Genomic DNA, 20634 nt, shown 5'->3' with positions numbered 1-20634 from the left:
GGATGCATACGCCCGTCCCTCCGCCCCGCGGTATTCGCAAGGATTATCCCAGATTCGGGAGGATTATTCCGTTGAACCCACTCCGGAAGAAGGCCGAGGCGGTGGAAGCTCCAGGGCGGAGGCGGACGAGGAGGAGGAGGATCTAGGCCGGCATCCGTACGGCCCCAAAGAAACGCTGGTGGTGTACAACGCCTGGATCAACGTCTCGTACGATCCCATCGTCGGAAATCAACAACTCGGGAAGTGCTTTTGGGAAAAGGTCACCGAGGCCTACCACCAGATTAAGCCGAAAGGGTCCCGCCGCCGCACATATAAGATGCTCCGCGCTCAATTTGACCTAGTCGACAGAGAGGTCAAACGATTCTGCGCCATCCACAAGAATGAAGCGGCTTATTACCAAAGCGGAGCCACGGGAACCGACATTCTGAGGTCGGCTTTGCGGGTCTACTTCGACGACACCGGCGAACAATTCAAATATGTCGATGTTTGGGAGGTCGTCAAGGACGAGGAAAGGTGGGCCGGCGGTGTGCGGTCCAGCACGGGCTCGACATCGAAGCGCACGAAGCACACGGCGAGTGGCCAATACTCGTCTGGTGAGGGCGGTTCGGGCAGCGGGCCACAAGAGTTTGCCTCGCAGGAGGTTGAGACCCCGACAAACGATGCCGGGGGATCCTCCCGTGGGCGCCGTCGGCCGCAAGGGATAAATGCGGGGAAGGCGGCTAAAGGAAGCGGGGCCGAGCCGAATCAAGCCAGGAGGGCTCGGGGGGACCCCCAACTCCCTTATGGCCATGTACATGACCGCCACAATGGCGGACACTTCCCGCATGACGCCCGCCCAATACCAAGCCTGACTTAACGGAATTACGTTTATGGCAGCACAACTTGGCATTCCGCCTCCTCACGGCTTCAGTGCACCTCCACCGCCTTCGGGGGATGATTCGCCGGCGGAGTAGTTTTTTTTTATTTTCTATAAAATTGTATTTTAAATTATGTCATTTTAAATTTTTTAGGATTTTAATTATGCCTTTTTTTTATTTTTTTTAATTTTAAGTTGTATTTTTATTTTATGTTGTAATTTTATTTTATTTTTAATGAAGTGTGTTTTTTTAATTGAATTTGGTTGAAAATAAAAATAAAAAATGAAATTGAATGAATAGTAATTTAAGGGACGGTTAAGGAACGAAGGGTTGCAGGTTTCGTCCCTTAGTTAAGGGATGGAGTAAAAAAGTACAATGGGGCCCGCGAATAGTAATTTAAGGGACGGTTTAATAACAAAGTTGTGGATGGCCTAACGAATCCAACGAATGAGAGCGTTCGGATGGGCTTCACGCGGATTGGTGACATGGCGGGGGTAAATTGAAATCCCGCCCAAACCCGGACTTCAATTTGGTTTGTGAGTGAATTTTGGAGAACTTTTGAGGCTCTTTCCTTTCAGACCCCTTATCCCTCCCTCTCACATATACCACCCTCTCTCGACTAACGCACAAACACAACACCAACGCAAAGCATATCTCTTCGTTTCTCTCTCTCTCTCTCTAGAATTCTCATTATTAGGTGAGTGCAAAATTGTGTTTCTCGCCGAGTTGCGACGATTCTGACCGAGTTTTCCGCCGATTTCGCAGGTTCGACATGAAAGGAGGAAGATCCAAGGCGGAGTCGAAGAAAGCGGATGCGAAGTAGGTTTTCCCGATCGGTTTTGGTTTAGATCCGTGATTTATGGTATGTGAGTTTGTTTCCCAGACTAATTGATTATTTGCTTTGAATAGGCTTTCGGTGAAGAAAGGAGCCGCGGGCGGTAAAAAGCCGGCGGCGAAGAAGGGGAAGGCGGCTAAGGATCCAAACAAGCCTAAGAGGCCTGCTAGTGCCTTCTTCGTCTTCATGTATGGATCTGTACATGTTAATTTTTCGTCTACTTATATGAATTTGTTTTTCTGATTTGTTACCTGTTTAATTCGTAGGGAGGACTTCAGGAAGACTTACAAAGAGAAGCACCCGAACAACAAATCGGTCTCCGCTGTGAGTAGTTATACCTAGTTTAGATCCAGAATTGAGTATAGTTTTAGTTGTTTCTATGAAATTTTGACGAATCATATAAACAAATTCTTCGTAGGTTGGAAAGGCTGGTGGTGAGAAATGGAAATCCATGACTGAAGCTGTAAGCCTCACGTTGCTCTGAAATATGATTCTAGCAATCTTCAAATTTCAATTGGTTTTTTCAATTGAGTTCACGATCTTCGGTTTACAGGAGAAAGCTCCATACGTCGCAAAGGCGGAGAAAAGGAAAAGCGATTATGAAGTAACCCTCAAGGCTTACAACAAGAAACTCGTAATTCTCTCACCATATCTGTTGTTATTTTTTGTTAATTTTTCACGCATCAACTAAGTAGAAATCTCCAAACAGAACGACGGCGGTGGTGCTGATGACGAGTCCGACAAATCCAAGTCGGAGGTGAACGATGAAGATGACGACGACGAAGATGGCAGCGCAGATGTAATTACCACTGCTTAATTAAATTAAAATTTATTTTTATTTTGAATATTTTTAAATGTTACAATTTGCAGGATGATGAGGATGAGGACGACGAGTGAAGGAGACGTGGTCTATGCTACTACCACTCTGCCATCTGAACTAGTTACCCCTCTTTTTATAAATAGCTTTCATCTTTTTCGCTATTTTCCTATATTTTTTGTTTTTAATTTGGTGTAGGAAAAAAGAACTAAAAATAGGTGATGTTCAGATGGGATTGGTTTATGTACTCTTTGTTTAGATCTTTCGGTGCTTGCTTAATGATAATCAATCGCACTAGTCTTAATTTCTTTTTTATTCCTGATTTAATACCTTTTATATTGTTGATTTGGATTTAATTTAATGAATTGTGTGGTAGATGAATGCGATATTTGTGTGTTGGTCAAACAAGAGAATTATGAGATGATTTCAGCCTTTTTAAATTGCGCTTCCACTTGTCCACACATTGATTCATTATTCTGTCTTTTCCGGTCTCGTTCATTTTCCATTTTTCTAAAATTAGACTGATAGTATTAGCAATGGGAATATGATTTAGGTTTGTAGATAGTGTTTTCATTGAAAACGTATTTGGTCATGTGTCTCTTAATATTCGCCCGATCCACTCGCATGTGTATTTTATTTGAACCAGTTTTATATTTGTAGTGCTTAGTATTTTAGATATATCCTGATTGTGTTGATGGAAACGTATATTCATGATCTGAGGTATATACCTTTCTCATTACTAATATTTTAACTGTAGTAATGAAGTTCCAATTTTGAACCTTGATTATTGACTATGCTTAGTTACAATTTACTTTGGACTTTGACCTTCTATTATGGAATTTTGTTTAACACAAAATATCTTGAATGTGGTGAATAGAATAGAATAGAAAACAATACGGTATTAAATTATAGCGTGGAATACTCTATCTAATGTTCAATCAACATTATAGGCTATTAGAAGGATCACCTACAACCAACTCTAAAACAAATCCTAAAACACACTCACAATAAAATAAAATGAATTCCACCATCACTTATTAAAATTCTCATGTTTATAAGATTATTTTATTTTGTTGCGGATGGATTTTAGGATTTGTTGTAGTTTGGTCTTATTAAAGCGAAAATAATGGGCTTGTTGAGTAGGATTATTGATGAGCTTTGAGCAATTAAGAATTCGATATTCAACATGGAAGTTTGCATGTTGAAAGCGAAATATACTAGTATTATTTTAATCCAATGAAATCGGAAATATCCATAAAATCACTGTTGACAAATGCATACTTGACAAATACTCCATGGTCAATTTCTGCTATTCTCAAATAAGCTGGCATATTCACATGAACAAAATGACATCATCTTGTGCATCTTGAAAGTAAGAAAAATCTCCTTCAAATTTTTAATAAAATGGGATATGATGATTTGTCACTAATACTATTTCATAAATTATGTTAAAAATATACAGTAAAATAATTTAAATATCATTTTCTTTTCTGAATCATAATAATTTAATATGAGAATATAAACACGCAAATTAGAATACACCGAAGTGATAGAACAATTAACAAGGAAAAGTTTTATGCAATTGAATTTTTTTTTATATTAAAATATTGAAGTACAGAAACGAAAAAGATATAAGTATTTGGTGAAAAGGGTGGGGACCGAAAACGAAATTCTCTCTTTTGTGAGTCCAGTGTTAGACGGTGTCGTGGCAATTTTGGAAGCGCTTCTGTAATGGCGGGCGCCGGAAAATGCTTTCTCGTCACCGGATCTCCGGTGAGTATCTATCCGAATATGTTTTTATAAATAAAAGCAGAAACTCTCTATACTATTCAGAGCAGTCATTGTTTGGTGATTTATGCAGGGAGTGGGGAAAACTACTCCGATAATCCGAGTTCTGGATGCCCTCAAACAATACAATCCTAACTTAAAGATTCAGGGTTTTTATACTCGTACGCGATCCTAATCACGCCTGTTCCTTTTACTTAATCAATTTCGTTGATTATTTCAATCTGTTTCGATGTTGTTTAGCTTTGATATCTTTGTTGCTATTCTGTGCTGTTGTTTGGTGTGTTACTGGAATTGCTTTGAAGTGATATGAAGTAAAATGAGCTAAAATAACTGCAATTGATCACTAGTTAATTGATGAGGAAATTATTGAATCTCGCTTTGGCAAAGGAGTTAGATAATGGAGTATATTATTGATGAATATAATTGACTTACGTAGGTGAGGTAAGAGAAGGGTGTGATAGGGTAGGATTTGAAGTGGTTACTATTGATGGCCGCTGGGTCCTCTGGCATCCACCAATATCACTAGGTGCTATTTGCTCTTTCATTTCTTCCATCCACATTCTCATTTTTATGTTATACCGAATCTTCATGTATACCAGCAATGGATCGCTTTTGGCTATGAGGTTGCGATGGTCATTTCTTTAATTTAGTTTGTATTTTTTACATTTCAAAATGGAATGGACCAAATTGTGTTTGTTTCATTATGGTTATGGAGGATTAAACATTTTCAAGAACAGCACTATTGTATTTTAGTAACTCATATGACTGTTATCACAGTGCATGCACTCACTTGCTACTTTAAGTTTGCTAGTATAACATAACAGAAGACAAGAATCAAACAGCCATTGTGTTGACACTTTTTCTTGAAACAAATATTTAAATGCGAGAGCAAAGCTAACCTTCATACTCTCTTTGCTATAGGCTGACATTACTAACACTGTTCTGTTTGCTTCTTTCTACATAAGAGAGTGAAGTTTATGTATCCTAATAGCTTGAATGCTTAAAAAATTCTCTAGGGAACTCTTAAATCTAGTATTAATAAGTAAACTTTGGATGTCACACATGACTTATTACACTTGATTATATATAGCTTAAATGGAAGAGGATACACCTTGATAACAATCTTATCAGAGATTCAACACTTGCCTTCGAGAGAGCTTCAAGATGTCCTCTATAAAATCTTCTTAAAGCTGATTTGACCATTGTCCTCGATAAGGCTTGTGATTCTTACTCGAGATTGAATTCTCAGTCATATTTGTAGTTACTCTAACCAAGAACACCAATAACAAAGTCTGACTATGTTGCTGCATCCAGAGTATGCTAGCCACTAGCCAATATAATTGGGCATAATTATTTCTTTGTTTTTTTCACGCAGTGTCAGTTAATTAGCTATATTTCCTTCCTTATATACTCCCTCCGTTTCGCAGTAGTTGAGTCATTTCATTTTCTGCACTCGTTTTGGAAAAATGATAAAAAAAAAAACACCAAAAATGATAAAAAAAAATACACCCTCTGTCCCACAATAGGTGTCACATTTGGTGTGGGAACGGGTTTTAAGAAATGTAAAGAATAGTGGGTTGGAAAAGTTAGTGGAATATGAGGCCTACTTTTTTATATTGGTTTTATAATAGAATGTGAGGGAAGTGAGTTAGTGAAATGTGAGATCTACTTTATAGTAAAAGTGAAATGTGACTCTTATTGTGGGACAGACAGAAATGGCAAAATGTGACTCTTATTGTGGAATGGAGGGAGTAGTTAAAATAGAGACAGAGTAAAGTAAGTGACAGAATAAGGTAGATAAGAGTCTAGGGTTTTATCTACATTATTCTCTTCTTACTTTACTTTTTCTCCACATTAACATTTATTACTATCATTTTTCTAAAACGAGTACAGAAAATGAAATGACTCAACTACCGCGGAACATAGGGAGTACAATTCATTGCTATCCTTTGACTGTGGGCGCTATATTTAGAATGCGAATTTTCCTGTTTATAGCAGCCGTGAATCTCACAAATGGCCAAACGTGGGGAGGTACAAAGTAGATGTTTGGTCATTTGAGTCATTAGCATTGCCTGAGTTGGAGGTCAGTAAACATTGTGCTGTTGTTCTACCATTTTGTACTTTACTATTTGTAGAGTGCTATGTGAACCTTGAGATCATTCCTGGAGAATCTTGTTAAAATTGTAGATCTAGGATGACGTCTGTCAAACAGTTTTCTTGTAATGCAGGTGAATCTTGTAGTTTGAACTGAATGCACCTATGTCCAGGTTAAAGAAGACACTGATCTGTTCATTATTGATGAAGTTGGTAAAATGGAGCTGTCCAGTGCATCATTCTTCCCTGCTGTCTTAAGAGTTCTAGAATCCAATATCCCTCTGTTGGCAACTGTCCCTGTCCCAAAATCTGGCAGAGATATTCCTGGAGGTACTTGGTTGAGTAAAATCTGACAATTGCTGCAACTTTTATTATTTCATGATGATAAGACATAGTAATATGAATCTACTTGGATTATGAAAACTATTTCTTTAAGTGCATGTCAATGAAGGAGCATCAGCCTGTTCTTCCGCAAGTACTCCATTGAGGGGTATGGTTTTGTTGAAATGCAGCATGGTGTAAAATTTAAAAATGGTCAACTTGTATCGTACTTGCTTAAGTAGATCTATTTTTTCTTGTTCATCATGACCACGAAAGTGGCTTTGGACCCTTACAACCATATGTCAGCTTCCCTATTATATTGGCAATCCCCATCCAACTCTGAATTGAACTGAAAATTTTCCTTTTATTGAGGAATTAGATATCAACAAAAAATGGTTTATTCTTACATATATGCATACCTTCCCCCTCATTTTGGTGGTTTTCCCTCGTTGCATTCCCTTTAAAACAAGTTTGGCCTTCCATTGCATCCTCATTAGACTACTCTATATTCTTTCTGGTGATCCAGGCTGATCATTTGATTAATGTAAGTATTCTGCTACACAGTTGCAAGGTTGAAAAATCATCCAGGAGCAACCATTTACACGCTGAATACAAGCAACCGAGATGCCATGAAAGAGCAAATATACTCCAACTTGGTAGACTTGTTGCAAAACCACTAGCTTCCTACTCTGTGACTCGCACAACTGACTTCCTTTCGAACCTGTAGAATTTCCGTGTGGAATTAAAGTGATTTTTTGTCAACTTGTTCTGCATCTACATCTATCAAGGGATGCTTCAACTTGTTAAGGATTAAAGTGAGTCTATAGCAAATTTGTTCCTTAAGAGTAGTCAACTGTAGCAGTAATGGAAATTTACGTTGTTTCTGTTTTTGACTCGTATAAATCTGGATTTGAATTTCTCATCTGATCTGATTAGTGTTTTTTTTTTTGGCTTAAAGTATTTCGAGTGTAGTCGAGGGAAGCAACTCTCTAGGCATTCTGCAGCTGCATTATGCTACAGGTAATTCTGTTTTGATTATGTGTTTGAAAACTGGCCTGTTTTAAAAAATTTAACAAGAACATGAAAATTAGTGATGAAGTGAAAAGTTATCGAAGGCTATAATTGACCAAGCAGCATTTTTAATATGTGACCTTTTATAAGGAAAATTACTGACCAAACAACCTTATTCTCTTCACTGAATTTGGTATCAAAACTTTTACCTTGAAGAAGCTTGACCAATGGTTATTACTCTAGATTTTCCAAAAGGAGTTTATCTTTTATCCACTTAATTTCTCGTATCTTATTAGATATTCTATTATGAATGCCAATGGAACTTCCACGTCAACAAATGCCTATAAGATAAGATGCTGATTCTTAAAAGTTATCATAATAATTGCACCCACAAACACTACATACATTTATGCATGGAACCACAATAAAATTATTATACATGCACAAGAAAAGATATGTAGGTTGCCTCATTAAGTATTGTTAGTCGACAGGTCCCTTTTTCTCCTGTATGGTGTGGCCCGACTAGTTTAAATTCCATGTGTTCACACATAAGTTGTCCGGTCATTTTTACCATTAAAATAGATTTATTTTCTAACGCTCTCATATATAGTCCAATTTTTTCTATGATATACTACTTCCGTCCTACTGTAGTTAAGGCATTCTTTTGGGCACAGTATTTAAGAAATTGATGCGTTAAAAATTAAAGTGGAGAGAGTAAAGTAAGAGAGAGAAAGAGAGTAAAGATATGAGAGAAGAAAGAGTTTTTGGTAAAAAAAATAAATGATTCAACTACCTTCAGACAATTCAAAAAGTAATACGACTCAACTACCTTGGGACGGAGGAGTACAAATATGCAAAAAAAATCATGGATTTTAGCTTTCAAATCTCCAAATCTAAATCAGTGGAACAATCGAGAAAAATGACAAAGTTATGATAAACTAATTGATTATATTTGAAAGTTGTGAGAATGGACTAGAATTGAATCAAACAAACCTCAAGCTATTTGTGGAAATTTGCCATACCCTATATGAAAATGAAAAGTAACAACTTTTTCATAGACAAACTGAAACTGAAAATTTGATAAATTTTTCATGCGTAAAGAGAACTTTTTTTAATATTTAAATTTAATAAATCCTAAATGTGCATGTGGTTTTTACATCTGTAACATTTTACCTAATCATATGTGTATGGTATACCCATATTTAATACACATGGCGTGTGGCCACTACTTTATCCTTTTTAAAAGTTTTTGAAAGAGATGCCATTTTATCTTTGTAGCGTGAAATAATAGGACCAAAGAAATGAGCAGTGCCATGTTCCCATAAATAGTGAATAACCAATAACAAAATTTTGCATCACATCATAATAGTCAAGATACGATTTCATCTTTGTAGAGATACGATTTCATCTTTGTAGATATGCCATAATTAGTAAACTAGATATAAACTTTTCCTATGCTTGATTTTAAACAACTCGACAATGAATGTTAAAGCCCAACTCCTACTATAGAAATGACGGTGTCACTTATTTCTCGGTTTTTTTGGACACAATCTCATTATCCTTTATCCATATCTTTTCTAATCATTTACAAATTACAACTATACAACACATGTTCCACTATTTCTCAACTCACAAGTCACAACATAGTTTTTCAAATTTGATGCTTGAAATGATAATACCATCATGGAGTATTGATGCTATAATATTTCTTTTATGGAATATTGTTATTCAAATCATATCTTTTGGTTGAATTCTGGTCAATCCCATAACTTAAAAGTGTATTGATGCTATAATATTTTTTATGGAAAATTGTTATTCAATAATATTTTTTGGTTGAATTCTGAACTTTAAAGCATAGCTAATTAAATCATAACTTTTGCGCATTTCTCAAGTGTCTCATACGATTAATATTTTAATGAAATTTGTCATTTAAATCGTACTTATTTTTTGGTTAACTTCTGAATAAATTTAGCATTGTTCTAGGAGTATATTATGATAGTTGATTTTAGATGATTATTATGTAACTGGTGAAGATATAATGACTAAAAGTATAAAGTCACAACAAATGACATTAAAATATTAATTGCATGGGATAATTGAGCAATATACAAATATTTTGATTTAATTAGCTATTTTTAATTTATGGTATTGATTATAACTCAATCAAAAATTGTGATTTAAATGATAATTTTTCCTATTTTTAACCTAATTAAACCTATTTCTCCGTCTAAGAGAACATAATATAAAATATCCGTGGACCACTAAATTTGATAAATTTTCTATTCTTTCCTATCCTTCATTTCACTATTATAAATTTGGAAACCAATGGGAACATAACCTATAACAAAAGGAATGAACAGAATAAGTAATTTATACCACTTAAAAAAGAATAAGCAGTTCCTATATAAAATACTATATGTATCTGATAATTATATTTGGAAAATTAAAACATGCATTCTCTAATTTCCACATATTTTAGTTAAAGTTTTTTATAAATTAGTTCAACCTAATACTATTGAAAACATAAACTAGTAGTACATTTTTCGTTGTATACTACTGACAGTAGATATTAACTGTCCAACATTATTAGATTATGTTGTTGATTATCAATTGTACACTCATACATTATTAAATATCTATGAATACAGAAAAGTTTTATTGAAAAGACCGGAAAGCTTTTATTCAAAATAAAAAGCCTTAGAATGAAAAATAATTTAAAAGAACGATTTATTTGGCCCATGCAGGTTTCAAACCTGTGCAATGTTTCCTCTATTGAAACCCGATTTGATTGATTAAATTTTACTATTCAAATATTTGGGTGTCTCATATAAGACGAATTAAGCAACTTTTAGATGTAAAAATTCCCTCGAAATCGAAAATGTGTGTGATCCATGGTCGCTTATTATATTTAAAAATTCATACATTCAAATACATAATGCAATTGGCAACACTGTTTTTGTGGTTATGCCACTATACAAAAGCAGGGGATCATTGTTCAACAATTCTAGGTTGTGTTTGGTAAAAAAGATTACACCAAGATTAACTTATTATTCTTGGCTAATGTTGTCCTAGTATTTGATGATTGATTGATGATAAGCAAAATGCGCTTATAATCTCGATCCATCTCCATTCCACACTGATACAGTTCATTCCAAGATTGATTATCTCGGCTATGAGCTGCGAATTGGGTTACGTTGTCGCTACAATGTACAAAGACGGGAAAAAACTAGGGGAAATAGGTGATGGATAGTACTAGATGATGGACGTGGAGGTGACACAGGCGGCACTAGAGTTTTACCCTAGTTTTGCACCTAGTTTGAAACTCGGTGGCTTCGATAGGTTTTAACTCTAGCGCTATCAATGGAAACGAAAAACGCAGGGTGGGAGATAACTTGCGTGCTTATGTGCTCAATGTTTGTTGTTGGGCTAATCGATAGAGAATAGGGGTATCAGTGTTGGTGGTCACGCGATGGCAACAAGGGTAGGCAGTGGCGGATCCAGGATCCGGAAATGGAGGGGGCGGAATATATAGTATTAGCTTGGTTTAGTGCGGACATGGCTGTTTTTTTTATTGTTCGGGGCGACGCCGGAGGCAAACGGAGGGGGCGGACATGGTAAATTTACATCCCGATAAGGGAAAAATAGTCGCACGGAGGGGGCGACCGCCCCCTCCTGCCCCCCCTAGATCCGCCACTGAGGGTAGGGGGTAGGGGGCAGTGGGCAACAACGCATACTGTGTGTGCACGCGCGCGACATTAGTGGTGGTGGCAGGGCAAAGGATAAAAATATAACTATACGACTTAATCTATGAAATAATCTAGATAACCAAACATCTATCTAGTTTTATTTTCGTTTTTAATCTTATATACCAAACAATAATCTATTTTCTTTATCCTAGTTTCATCACTAATTTTTAACTTAGCAATACTATAAATGACCTCTTAATTGATAAAATGAATAAATAGTTAAATTTAGGATTGAAATTTTAATGGCAACCAAACGAAGCCTAAAGGTGTATAAATAGACCAACTTATACTTGATTTCTTTAACAAATTGTCTGACACTGATCTCGACAAAAGTATATTAGAAAAATAATAAACATATCAAAATATTCTGTACCTATTTGTAATCTCGTTCGACAGATATTGATCGCAATAAAAGTTAGAATTTTGCAATAAAGTCATACATGACCAAACATGGCCGGCTAGATCGGCACCACCGGGAAGTTGGCGCAGCTGCAGATCTCGACCATGTACCCGTTTAGATCATGGAAGAAGATCTGGTGCACCGACACCCCGCCTTCAACATCGATGCCTAATGCGGCCAACCTCTGCTCAGCTGCTTCCAAATCCTCACACTAGAAGTCCGAGACGCGATTCTTCTTGGGATGAAGCGACAAGGTAAATAAGTTAATTTTTATTAAGAATATATACATAGAACCTTGTAAATACGATAGTTGCTTAAGTTGATGAGACAAATTTATTTCGTATGATACCAGTAAAAAAATGGTGGTTAGCGAAAATTAGAAATATGCACCTTAATGGTCAGAGACACTCAAAAGACTGGAGTTTTGTTTTGTAGACATATTGGGACTACTCCAATTATTAAACTCAAATCTAAAAACTATTCTCTATCTACACATTTTTATGTTTTTTCATAAAAAAAACAATGTGGTGGTTACCGAAAATTAGAAATATGCACGGTAATAGTCAGAGACAATTAATAACCTGAGTTTTGTGTCTAAGACAATTGGAACTACTTGAATTATTAAACTCAAATCTTAGGAAAATTAGTGTCACACATGTGCGATGCACCGTATGTTTTATTTTCTTAGCACTTATTTTGAACCGTTAAATAAAATAAAATAATATAAACACTAATGTTGATTAAAATATTGTTGGATCTCTATTACCACGTTGTTTCTATAGTTTTTCATTACTGCCAATCCAAAGAGATATTCCAATCCATAATCTAGCAAGTACTTGCTGCATAAGAAAGTAGACGTCTTGTTCATATTATATGCATGCAACATTTACAACAATAAAATAATAAGGGATGATATGCAATATTTTGAAATTTTTTGCATAGCTACCCACCCACATTTGGTGTTTACCCTAATTTTGATATTGTTTCATAGAAAAACTCAAAAATAGATTTAAGATTGGTGTATGATTAGGGTGTGTTTGAATTGGAGTTTATCTTTCATTTAGATAAGAACACAACCATTTTATAGCAATGCTTTTCTTGGTTTTCCATTTCTATTTGTGATGTTTGAATTGATGGTATATTATCTATAGTCCTTAATAATACATGTTTGGTTTGTTATTTAAAGCCACATTATAGTAGGAAATTTCAAAATTATCCTTACTTTTTCCATATTTCCATGACTAAGGGCTATATTAATAATTTCAGGCAATTTAAGATTGAAATAGTGTTATATTATTGGGGTTGTGATCAATTGAGATTTTTTTAGCCTAATTAAGAATTGTGATGCATTATCAGCCACTCATTTTTATTAAATGAGTGGTCCAGAATTTGCCACATGAAAAATATTTTTAGATTAATTAATTATGAAAGGGCAGAATGGTAATTTCATGATGCATTTTATTCAATAAATATTTTTTTTAATTTTAACATGCTATTGACATTTGATGTGCATACTATTGACGATAATACCCCCGAGTTGATATAATCTACTTACAGTTGGCATTTCGAAAATGTTGTGGATGAGTGACTGAAAATGCATCTCAATTCTCAATTAAGCTAAAAAAATCTCAACCTAATAGGACTCTATATTATTATCACTCAATTTTTCATAATAATAAAACAGTCATTTTCAGCCTTAATTCAACGGACCCTTACCCATTTATCGGACCACACAGAAAATTTAACTAACAAATCAAACACTAGATTAGGCCATTAAATGCACTCTAAATGTGTCTATCTATTAATTCAAATACACCCACCCTTAGTTACAATAAAAATGAGATTTAGTATACGGTTAGAGATATTTGATAGGGGCTAAAAACATACTCACCAATATATATTGGACCAAACAACACATAGCCCACCTTTCGAACCAAATGTTGTGTAATTGCTAAAAACCCAAACCTATTTTCATGTAAAAATGCCTCTTTCCACATTTGTGTTTAAGACTTACAAAACAATCAAATGAGGTCTTAGGACATATGGCTATAGATGGTGGCGTCGTGGCTAGGGGTGGGTCGATACGAGATATCGTATCGAAAACGTTGTATCGTATATCGTATCGAAAATATTGATATGAAAGAATTTCACATCGTTATCGTATCGAAAGTTTCGATATATCGAACTTTCGATATGGAAAATATCAATATCGTTATCGTATCGATATTTCGATATATCGTACCGAAATTCAATATATCGATATATCGAATATACGATATATTCGAATATTCGATATAAAACGATATATCGAAAATATCGATGTATATCGTATATTCGATATATATCGTATATTCGATATAAAACGATATATCGCGATATAAGGAAATTAATATCGTTATCGTATCGAAAAATTACGATACGGTATCGTTTCGTATCGAAAATTACGATATATCGAAAATCCGATAATTTTTCTATATTTTTCAATACGATACGAGCGATATATCATTTTTCCGATATTTTTCCGATATTTTTCCCCAGCCTTAGTCGTGGCAACAACATCTCAACCTGAGCTGTTACATTTGACTCATTCCACAACTGCCATTAAAATAAATTTTATAATCACAAATAAATATCCCAAAATTTTTCTGTTAAGAAAGCAACAGTTCCGTTTGTTTGGTTATACGCTATAGGTCATTCCCCGCTACGACTATCCGGTCCCATAATCCCCTGCTTCGCACCCACCTTCGCTGTCCATAACCCGCTTGACTACGATTGGCCGGCCCGACCCGGTCTTCTGCCAGCTCTACTGAAAGATACAACCCGGGCATGCCACACCAGATCGTAGCCCAAGAAAAAAAACTAAATCCAGAAAGAGGTTACAGTTTTGGTGGAGGTGTGATTCCAGCAATGGATCGTCATGCTATAACCATTACTACTACTTTTCTTCCCTCATTATTGCCACCTCATTCTCTCCCCAACTGCATTTTCTAATCCTTCTTCAAATTCCCATCGCAATCTTCCTCAATCCAAACCTCTTCCAATCGTTTCATTTCGCTGCTTGAAATTCAGTTTTGACTTTTTATGACCAATTTGTGATCCTGTTGAAGTTCTGATTACAGTTACTAAAGGTGAGCATTTTTTTACCTTTTAACTGGAAATTCGTGCTTGGTGATGGCTGATTTCTGTTTTGATTCGGAGTTTTTGTAAGCATTATTGAGCTGGTTACTGAAAAGGAATAATCAACGACTTTATTGACTTGGCGTTGCTTTAATCATTATACTGTTTAAGTTGTTAAAGTTCTGAAATAATTTAGCATCATCAATAATTGTCTTTGATGCAACAGTGGAAATGTTAGATTTTTTTGAAAATAATGTGGCTGCTATCGAATTTAGCATCTAATGATTTGTGATGCGATGCTTTTCAGAATTAGTATTTTTTTGTGTAATTTTTCTCTGCAATAATTTTGGGCAGCTTTTCTGTTGTTTAAGAGATGCATCTTTCTTAGATTGCTGTGGAATGTACTAAAGATTGCCAGAAAAGCATCTTCTCATACACAGGAGGGGCGTGTTTCTTTTTATTCCCATAAATGAATGGACAAAATACAATAGTTTGAACCTTTTTTTTTTTCTGAAATAGTGCAGCCCAAACTTGTATATCTCATTGTTATTAATGCTACTGTCTTTTTAAAGCATGAGAAGGAGAAACATGGAGTAGGTTGTGTTCGGTGTGTAGTGCCCGATACTCACGTAGGAGAGGTAGAGTACACTAGAAAATGTATTAATGAAATTTGATTTCAGTCATAAGGTTGCCCACTCTACTGCACTAGGCTACCTCAAAGGGGCAGCATACAAGCTTGTATAATTCTTTCTCTATGAGGAGGAAAGTTTAGCCAGTGAGATGAATGAATGAGTTTTGATCAGTTGGAATTAGTTATACTTAGATATTGCTTAAGATTTTCTTCAATTAGGGAGTTGTTCAAACATACATTTGGAACGCAAGTAACTCTTATTCTTGAATGCAGGATGTGACTGTGATGTAGCTAGTGAGATACTGAGATGGGACTAGTTTACTGGATAATGTTTTGATGACATTCTGTGCACTTTGCTGCTTTATTTTGGTATATTTGCATGGGAAGCTTGATGTACCTTCCTGACAATAACGAGGACGAGATGGCTAGGAAAGTTGTTATGCATAAGAGATATGATGGTGGTAAGCACTAGCAAGGCACTAGCGGTACTCAAGAGAATTGTTAGATTACTGAGATACACCTAATCGTCAAAAGTCTAGCTAATTTCCATGAAATGAGTTGCTCGATATTTTATTTTGGGATTACTTCAACCACTAGTGCTTGTTCTTAGATTTTGTCACAATATGAATGCACAAAAGAAGCACGTTAGCAATTAATTAAGATCAATATAATGAGCTTAATATGCTTTTCCTTTTTTTTTGGCTTTCATATTTATCATCTTTTAGCTCCGGTTTCCGTGCTTGGTGAGGATACATTTTCACAGAATAAAGGATAATTTAATTTGGCATTAATCCATATTTGAGGGAACCATGTTCCATGAAAGTAGTGTACTCACTTAAAAGCTCTTTTAAATTTTGTGTATTAACTTAAGGCAATGGATTTGTTCCCTACATTTTCAGGTTTTGAAGCTCCACGAAACAGTATGGAACTGCCAGTTGAGTCATCCTATGGATTATATGCTGCAAGAGATAATATATTGGTACAAGCAGTTCCCTTGCCTTATGGGTGTCCATTTTCATGTGCTTTGTAGAACTTTGAAACTTGTCGCACTTGTTTCTGTTGTGATCAGAGATAGAGTTAATCTTCTAGGCTTCAATATTAGGTTTTTGTAACTGGTCGTTGGGCTTATGGACTTTGCTCCCCAAGATTACTGCTCTTTTTGAGATTGGTTAATCTTCTAAAGGATATTATTGTGGCTCTAACAAATGATGAACTCTAAGAACTTTAAGGATTCTGAATTAGAGTGTTTTTTGAATTGGGGCCTGCGGGTTTATATACATGTCCCAGTTTATTATGGTCGTATTTAATGCATTTGAGAAATTGAGGGAGAAGGGTTGTCTGGCAGAACCTGGTTCCGTCTTAGCTCTCACCCTAAACTTGTGAAATTGTTTTCTTCTTGCCTTTGCAAGGTGGTTGTTTGGCTGGTTTATCATATAGTCTAAACTTCTAATTTTAAGTTTTAGCATGCATGAATGCTTTGAGCTTAGTTACACTTCAAGCCTCTGTTTGTGCGTTATACACTTATGATGTCATGTATATAATATTTGTAATGTTTGCTACGTGTCTCAGTATGCTCATCACATGACAAAGGAATCATCTGGCGAGGACTACTACTCCACTGAGGCACCAATGAAGAAGTTAATATGTGAAGAGATTTCTAAAAGACCTGATTTAAGATCAAAATCACCAAGTGTAGTGGCTCGCCTCATGGGAGTTGATGTGTTACCTTTTGATTCAAAACCTGGGGTGCAACTGACTGATATAAGAAATGGAAGTCCAGTGGACAAGTTTATGGACGAGAATCGATCTAAGAAGGGCTCAGTTGGTCATATAGTCTCTATCCCCAATTGCTACCAGCAGATAGAAGTTGATCACACAGGTCGTTATATAGATGGCTATCCTTATCAGTCCAGCAGCAGGTTGAAGTCGAATAGACCTAAACCCAGGGAACATCCTCAAGAAGAGGAGCTACAGAAGTTCAAGCAGGACTTTGAAGTATGGCAAGCAGCACGATTTAACAAATGTTCTAATTTTGTAAAATTTGACAGTCCTCCACCCGAGATGCTTGCACAAGAAGAACTCAGTAGAGAGAAGATGTATCTTTATGCTACTTCTTGTAGAACTAACAAGTGTGAGAACCTAAGGGAAGATGATGATCTATCAGAACTAAATGATTCTTGCAACATGCTTGACCTTGAGAGGGTTGCAAAGAAAAATTCACGCTATTCAGATGGGGGAAAGGAATCTTTACATCCAAATAGAGGGATAAGAACAGACTTTAGGGCCTCTCAACTCATGAGTTCTGGTCATTTGCTAAATATTGTTTCAGCTCCTTCCAAGATTGTGGTTTTAAGGCCTGGTCCTGATATGACAAGTATCAGTGATAATTCTTGGGGCAATACTCCCAGCACTTCAGCAGGGGCAGATACTATAGAAGATTTTCTTGCAGATGTGAAGGAAAGACTAGAGTCTGAGTTGCAAGGTAAATGTTCTAAGAGGAGCACAACTGTGAGAGGACGAGGGATTGAGACCCCTTATAGGGAAAAACCATCAAAATCAAGAGAAATAGCTCAGTGTATCGCACAAGAGGTGAGAAATAGTGTATCAAGGGATCTTGGGATGAATTTACCTCGTTCTCAGTCTACAAGATCGTACAGAAGTGGAATTCAGAACGAGACAGGTTCTCCTGAGTTCATCAACAGAGATACGAGGAAATTCTTAGCAGAGAGGTTGAGTAATGTTCTTAAAGGAGAAAGACATCGTCAAGCTGTCCGTAATAGTTCAACGTTTTCCAGGTCAGATTTTGAGAAGGGTAAACCCGGACAGTTAAGGAGTACATGGACTGACAATAAAATGCGCTATCATGATAGTTTCACAAATGAATTACAAAAGCGCAGCTGCTCTTTCAGAGAGGAGCCTGATGAAGTTGGGATGCCCCACCAGGAAGACATGTCTCCGAGGAACCTTGTGAGATCTTTATCAACTCCAGTCTCGGTATCAGGAAGATCATTTGGAAATCTCCTTCTGGAGGATCGCCATGTACTAACTGGGACACAAATTAGGAGGAAGCATGAAGCAACTGAGAAGGTCTCCATGAACATTAAAAAACAGAAAAATGATAAATTTAACATAAGGGAAAAGGTTTTGAGCTTTCGATACAACTTGACGCTAAGAGTGAGACTGTTCCGTAGGAGAGTGAAGTCTATGGAGAGATCCGGTCAAAACAAAAACAACCTCTTCAACAATATTCCAAATGGACCAATATCCATGATGAGTTTCTCTGACACACATGTGAGGATCTTATTCGACTCACATTGATAATTGAATTTTGATACATTGTTGGGAAATTCCACTGAAGTGCCAAAATGCACAATTCTTACTAAATTTCGTTTTGATATATTATAGGGGAATTCTACTGAAGTGCCACCCAGCCCCGCATCCGTGTGCAGTAGTGTTCATGATGAGTTTTGGAGGTCAAATGACTACCTAAGTCCTATATCATCATCAGGTGGACATCAACTGGAGGACAGCGACGTGTCCAATGTTTTCAGAGAAATAAACTCAAACTTGACGGGTTAGTAATGGAAGTAGCCCATGATGTTGATTATAAGGTGTTTTAGTTTGAACATTATGAAGCAAAATATCATGGAGTAATCTTTCACTGGTTTGTTTTTTTATGATTGAACTTATAAATGATCAAGCACATAGTCCACTAACTATACTATCTTTAATAGTTTTTTAGAAAAATTTTCAATTCACAAAACCATGTCATTGTTTATCTTTAGTTTAGCTTCATGTAGGCTTTTAGTTATTTTAGGGTTGTCCTTAGCTGCTGTTCTAGCTAGGTTGAATTGAAATGCTTATCTTGAGTTTCTGGAAACTTTCCAAACCTCCATTTATTTTAAAAAGATTGAATAGGCCTTTAAAGATTGAAACAAGTCAAAGCAATCAGTTCAAGTATAACAATGTCATTCTCTGATACCACTACACACAGTCAACTTAAAATTCTTCTTCTTTTCCTGTTGCATTTTGTTTAACCCTCTTTTTCTTGGAAATTTCAGAGCTGCGGAGGAAATTAGATCAATTTGAAGGAGCTTGTCTAGAGGAAACTATACATGAACCACATCCTGCAGAAGTTGAAACAGATATAGAGGACCAATCTGAAGCCTACGTTAGAGATTTGTTGATTGTTGCTGGTCTGTATGATGATTCATTTAGTCGATCGCTGTCAAAATGGACACCACTTGGTAAGCCTATCACCTCCCAGGTCTTCGAGGAAGTTGAAGAGATGTATAAAGAAAGCACCAAGGTTAAAGATCAGACAGAAAAAACAAATCACAAGATGATAGTTGATTTGTTGAATGAAGTGCTTCCTGCCATACTTAGAGAACCGGTGAACATATCTAGATACATGGAGAAGGCTAATGGGATCGCGCACAAGTCTCCAAATGGAAGAATGTTGCTATCTCTCGTATGGAATAGTATTCGAGTGTATGTACATCCTCCAGCAGACAGATGTTATTATGCTCTTGATAACTTGTTGGCCCTAGATCTGAAATCTACCCCGTGGTCTAGATTGATCGATGACGATGTAAATACTCTGAGTCGAGACATCGAATGCCTGATCATTGGGGATATGATTGAGGAAATGGAGAAGGATATGCACTCACAACTTGGAGTATAGATTCTAATGATGTATGTTAATCAGAAGGCATATAGATTGTTGATAGGGAGAATATTGTCTGGCCAACTTGCTCTTTTTTTCGTTTATCAGATACTTCGATTTTGTATCATAATCTTATACTAATGTTGAGGTGATATCAGGAGGAATTTCATAGAGCTATTTATTGTGAAGAAATTTGATTCAGCTTTTATTTACTGCAGAAAATTTCTTATTCTGGGATGAGAACCAATTATTTGCTTATTCTGTTTTTGCATCTTTCAATTCTTAGAAAATTGGTTTCCATGATCCACATTTTGCATATCAAGAAACCAAGTGCTACGGTATTTCTTTACT

General features: G+C 36.1%; 2 protein-coding genes and 1 pseudogene across 4 annotated transcripts; all 3 read left to right on the top strand.

Annotated features, from left to right (window-relative positions):
• The first annotated feature begins 1397 nt into the window (after positions 1–1397).
• Positions 1398–2824, top strand: LOC121783274 (HMG1/2-like protein). Its single transcript, XM_042181302.1, has 8 exons — positions 1398–1554; positions 1623–1676; positions 1767–1880; positions 1959–2016; positions 2111–2155; positions 2246–2326; positions 2402–2491; positions 2563–2824. Exons 2-8 carry the CDS (start codon positions 1630–1632, stop codon positions 2587–2589), a joined length of 462 nt encoding a protein of 153 aa, XP_042037236.1. The 5' UTR covers positions 1398–1554; positions 1623–1629; the 3' UTR covers positions 2590–2824.
• Positions 2825–4133: 1309 nt separating this feature from the next.
• On the top strand, positions 4134–7639 carry LOC121785558 (annotated as a pseudogene).
• A 6936-nt stretch (positions 7640–14575) lies between these two features.
• LOC121785360 lies at positions 14576–20460 on the top strand. Of its 3 annotated transcripts, XM_042183750.1 has the most exons (7): positions 14576–14997; positions 15341–15624; positions 15891–16078; positions 16517–16596; positions 17187–18908; positions 19023–19191; positions 19679–20460. In XM_042183750.1, exons 3-7 carry the CDS (start codon positions 15997–15999, stop codon positions 20299–20301), a joined length of 2676 nt encoding a protein of 891 aa, XP_042039684.1. In that variant the 5' UTR covers positions 14576–14997; positions 15341–15624; positions 15891–15996; the 3' UTR covers positions 20302–20460. The 3 variants fall into 3 exon arrangements, with proteins under 3 accessions (XP_042039684.1, XP_042039683.1, XP_042039685.1); XM_042183749.1 differs by lacking the exon at positions 15341–15624 and having other exon boundaries at positions 14577–14997; XM_042183751.1 differs by lacking the exons at positions 15341–15624; positions 15891–16078 and having other exon boundaries at positions 14577–14997.
• The last annotated feature ends 174 nt before the right edge of the window (positions 20461–20634 follow it).

This window comes from Salvia splendens, chromosome 21 (genome assembly GCF_004379255.2).
Source record: "Salvia splendens isolate huo1 chromosome 21, SspV2, whole genome shotgun sequence".
NCBI lineage: Eukaryota > Viridiplantae > Streptophyta > Magnoliopsida > Lamiales > Lamiaceae > Salvia > Salvia splendens.
The sequence above is the reverse complement of the archived record's forward strand: the minus strand, read 5'-3'. Positions and strand labels throughout refer to the sequence as shown.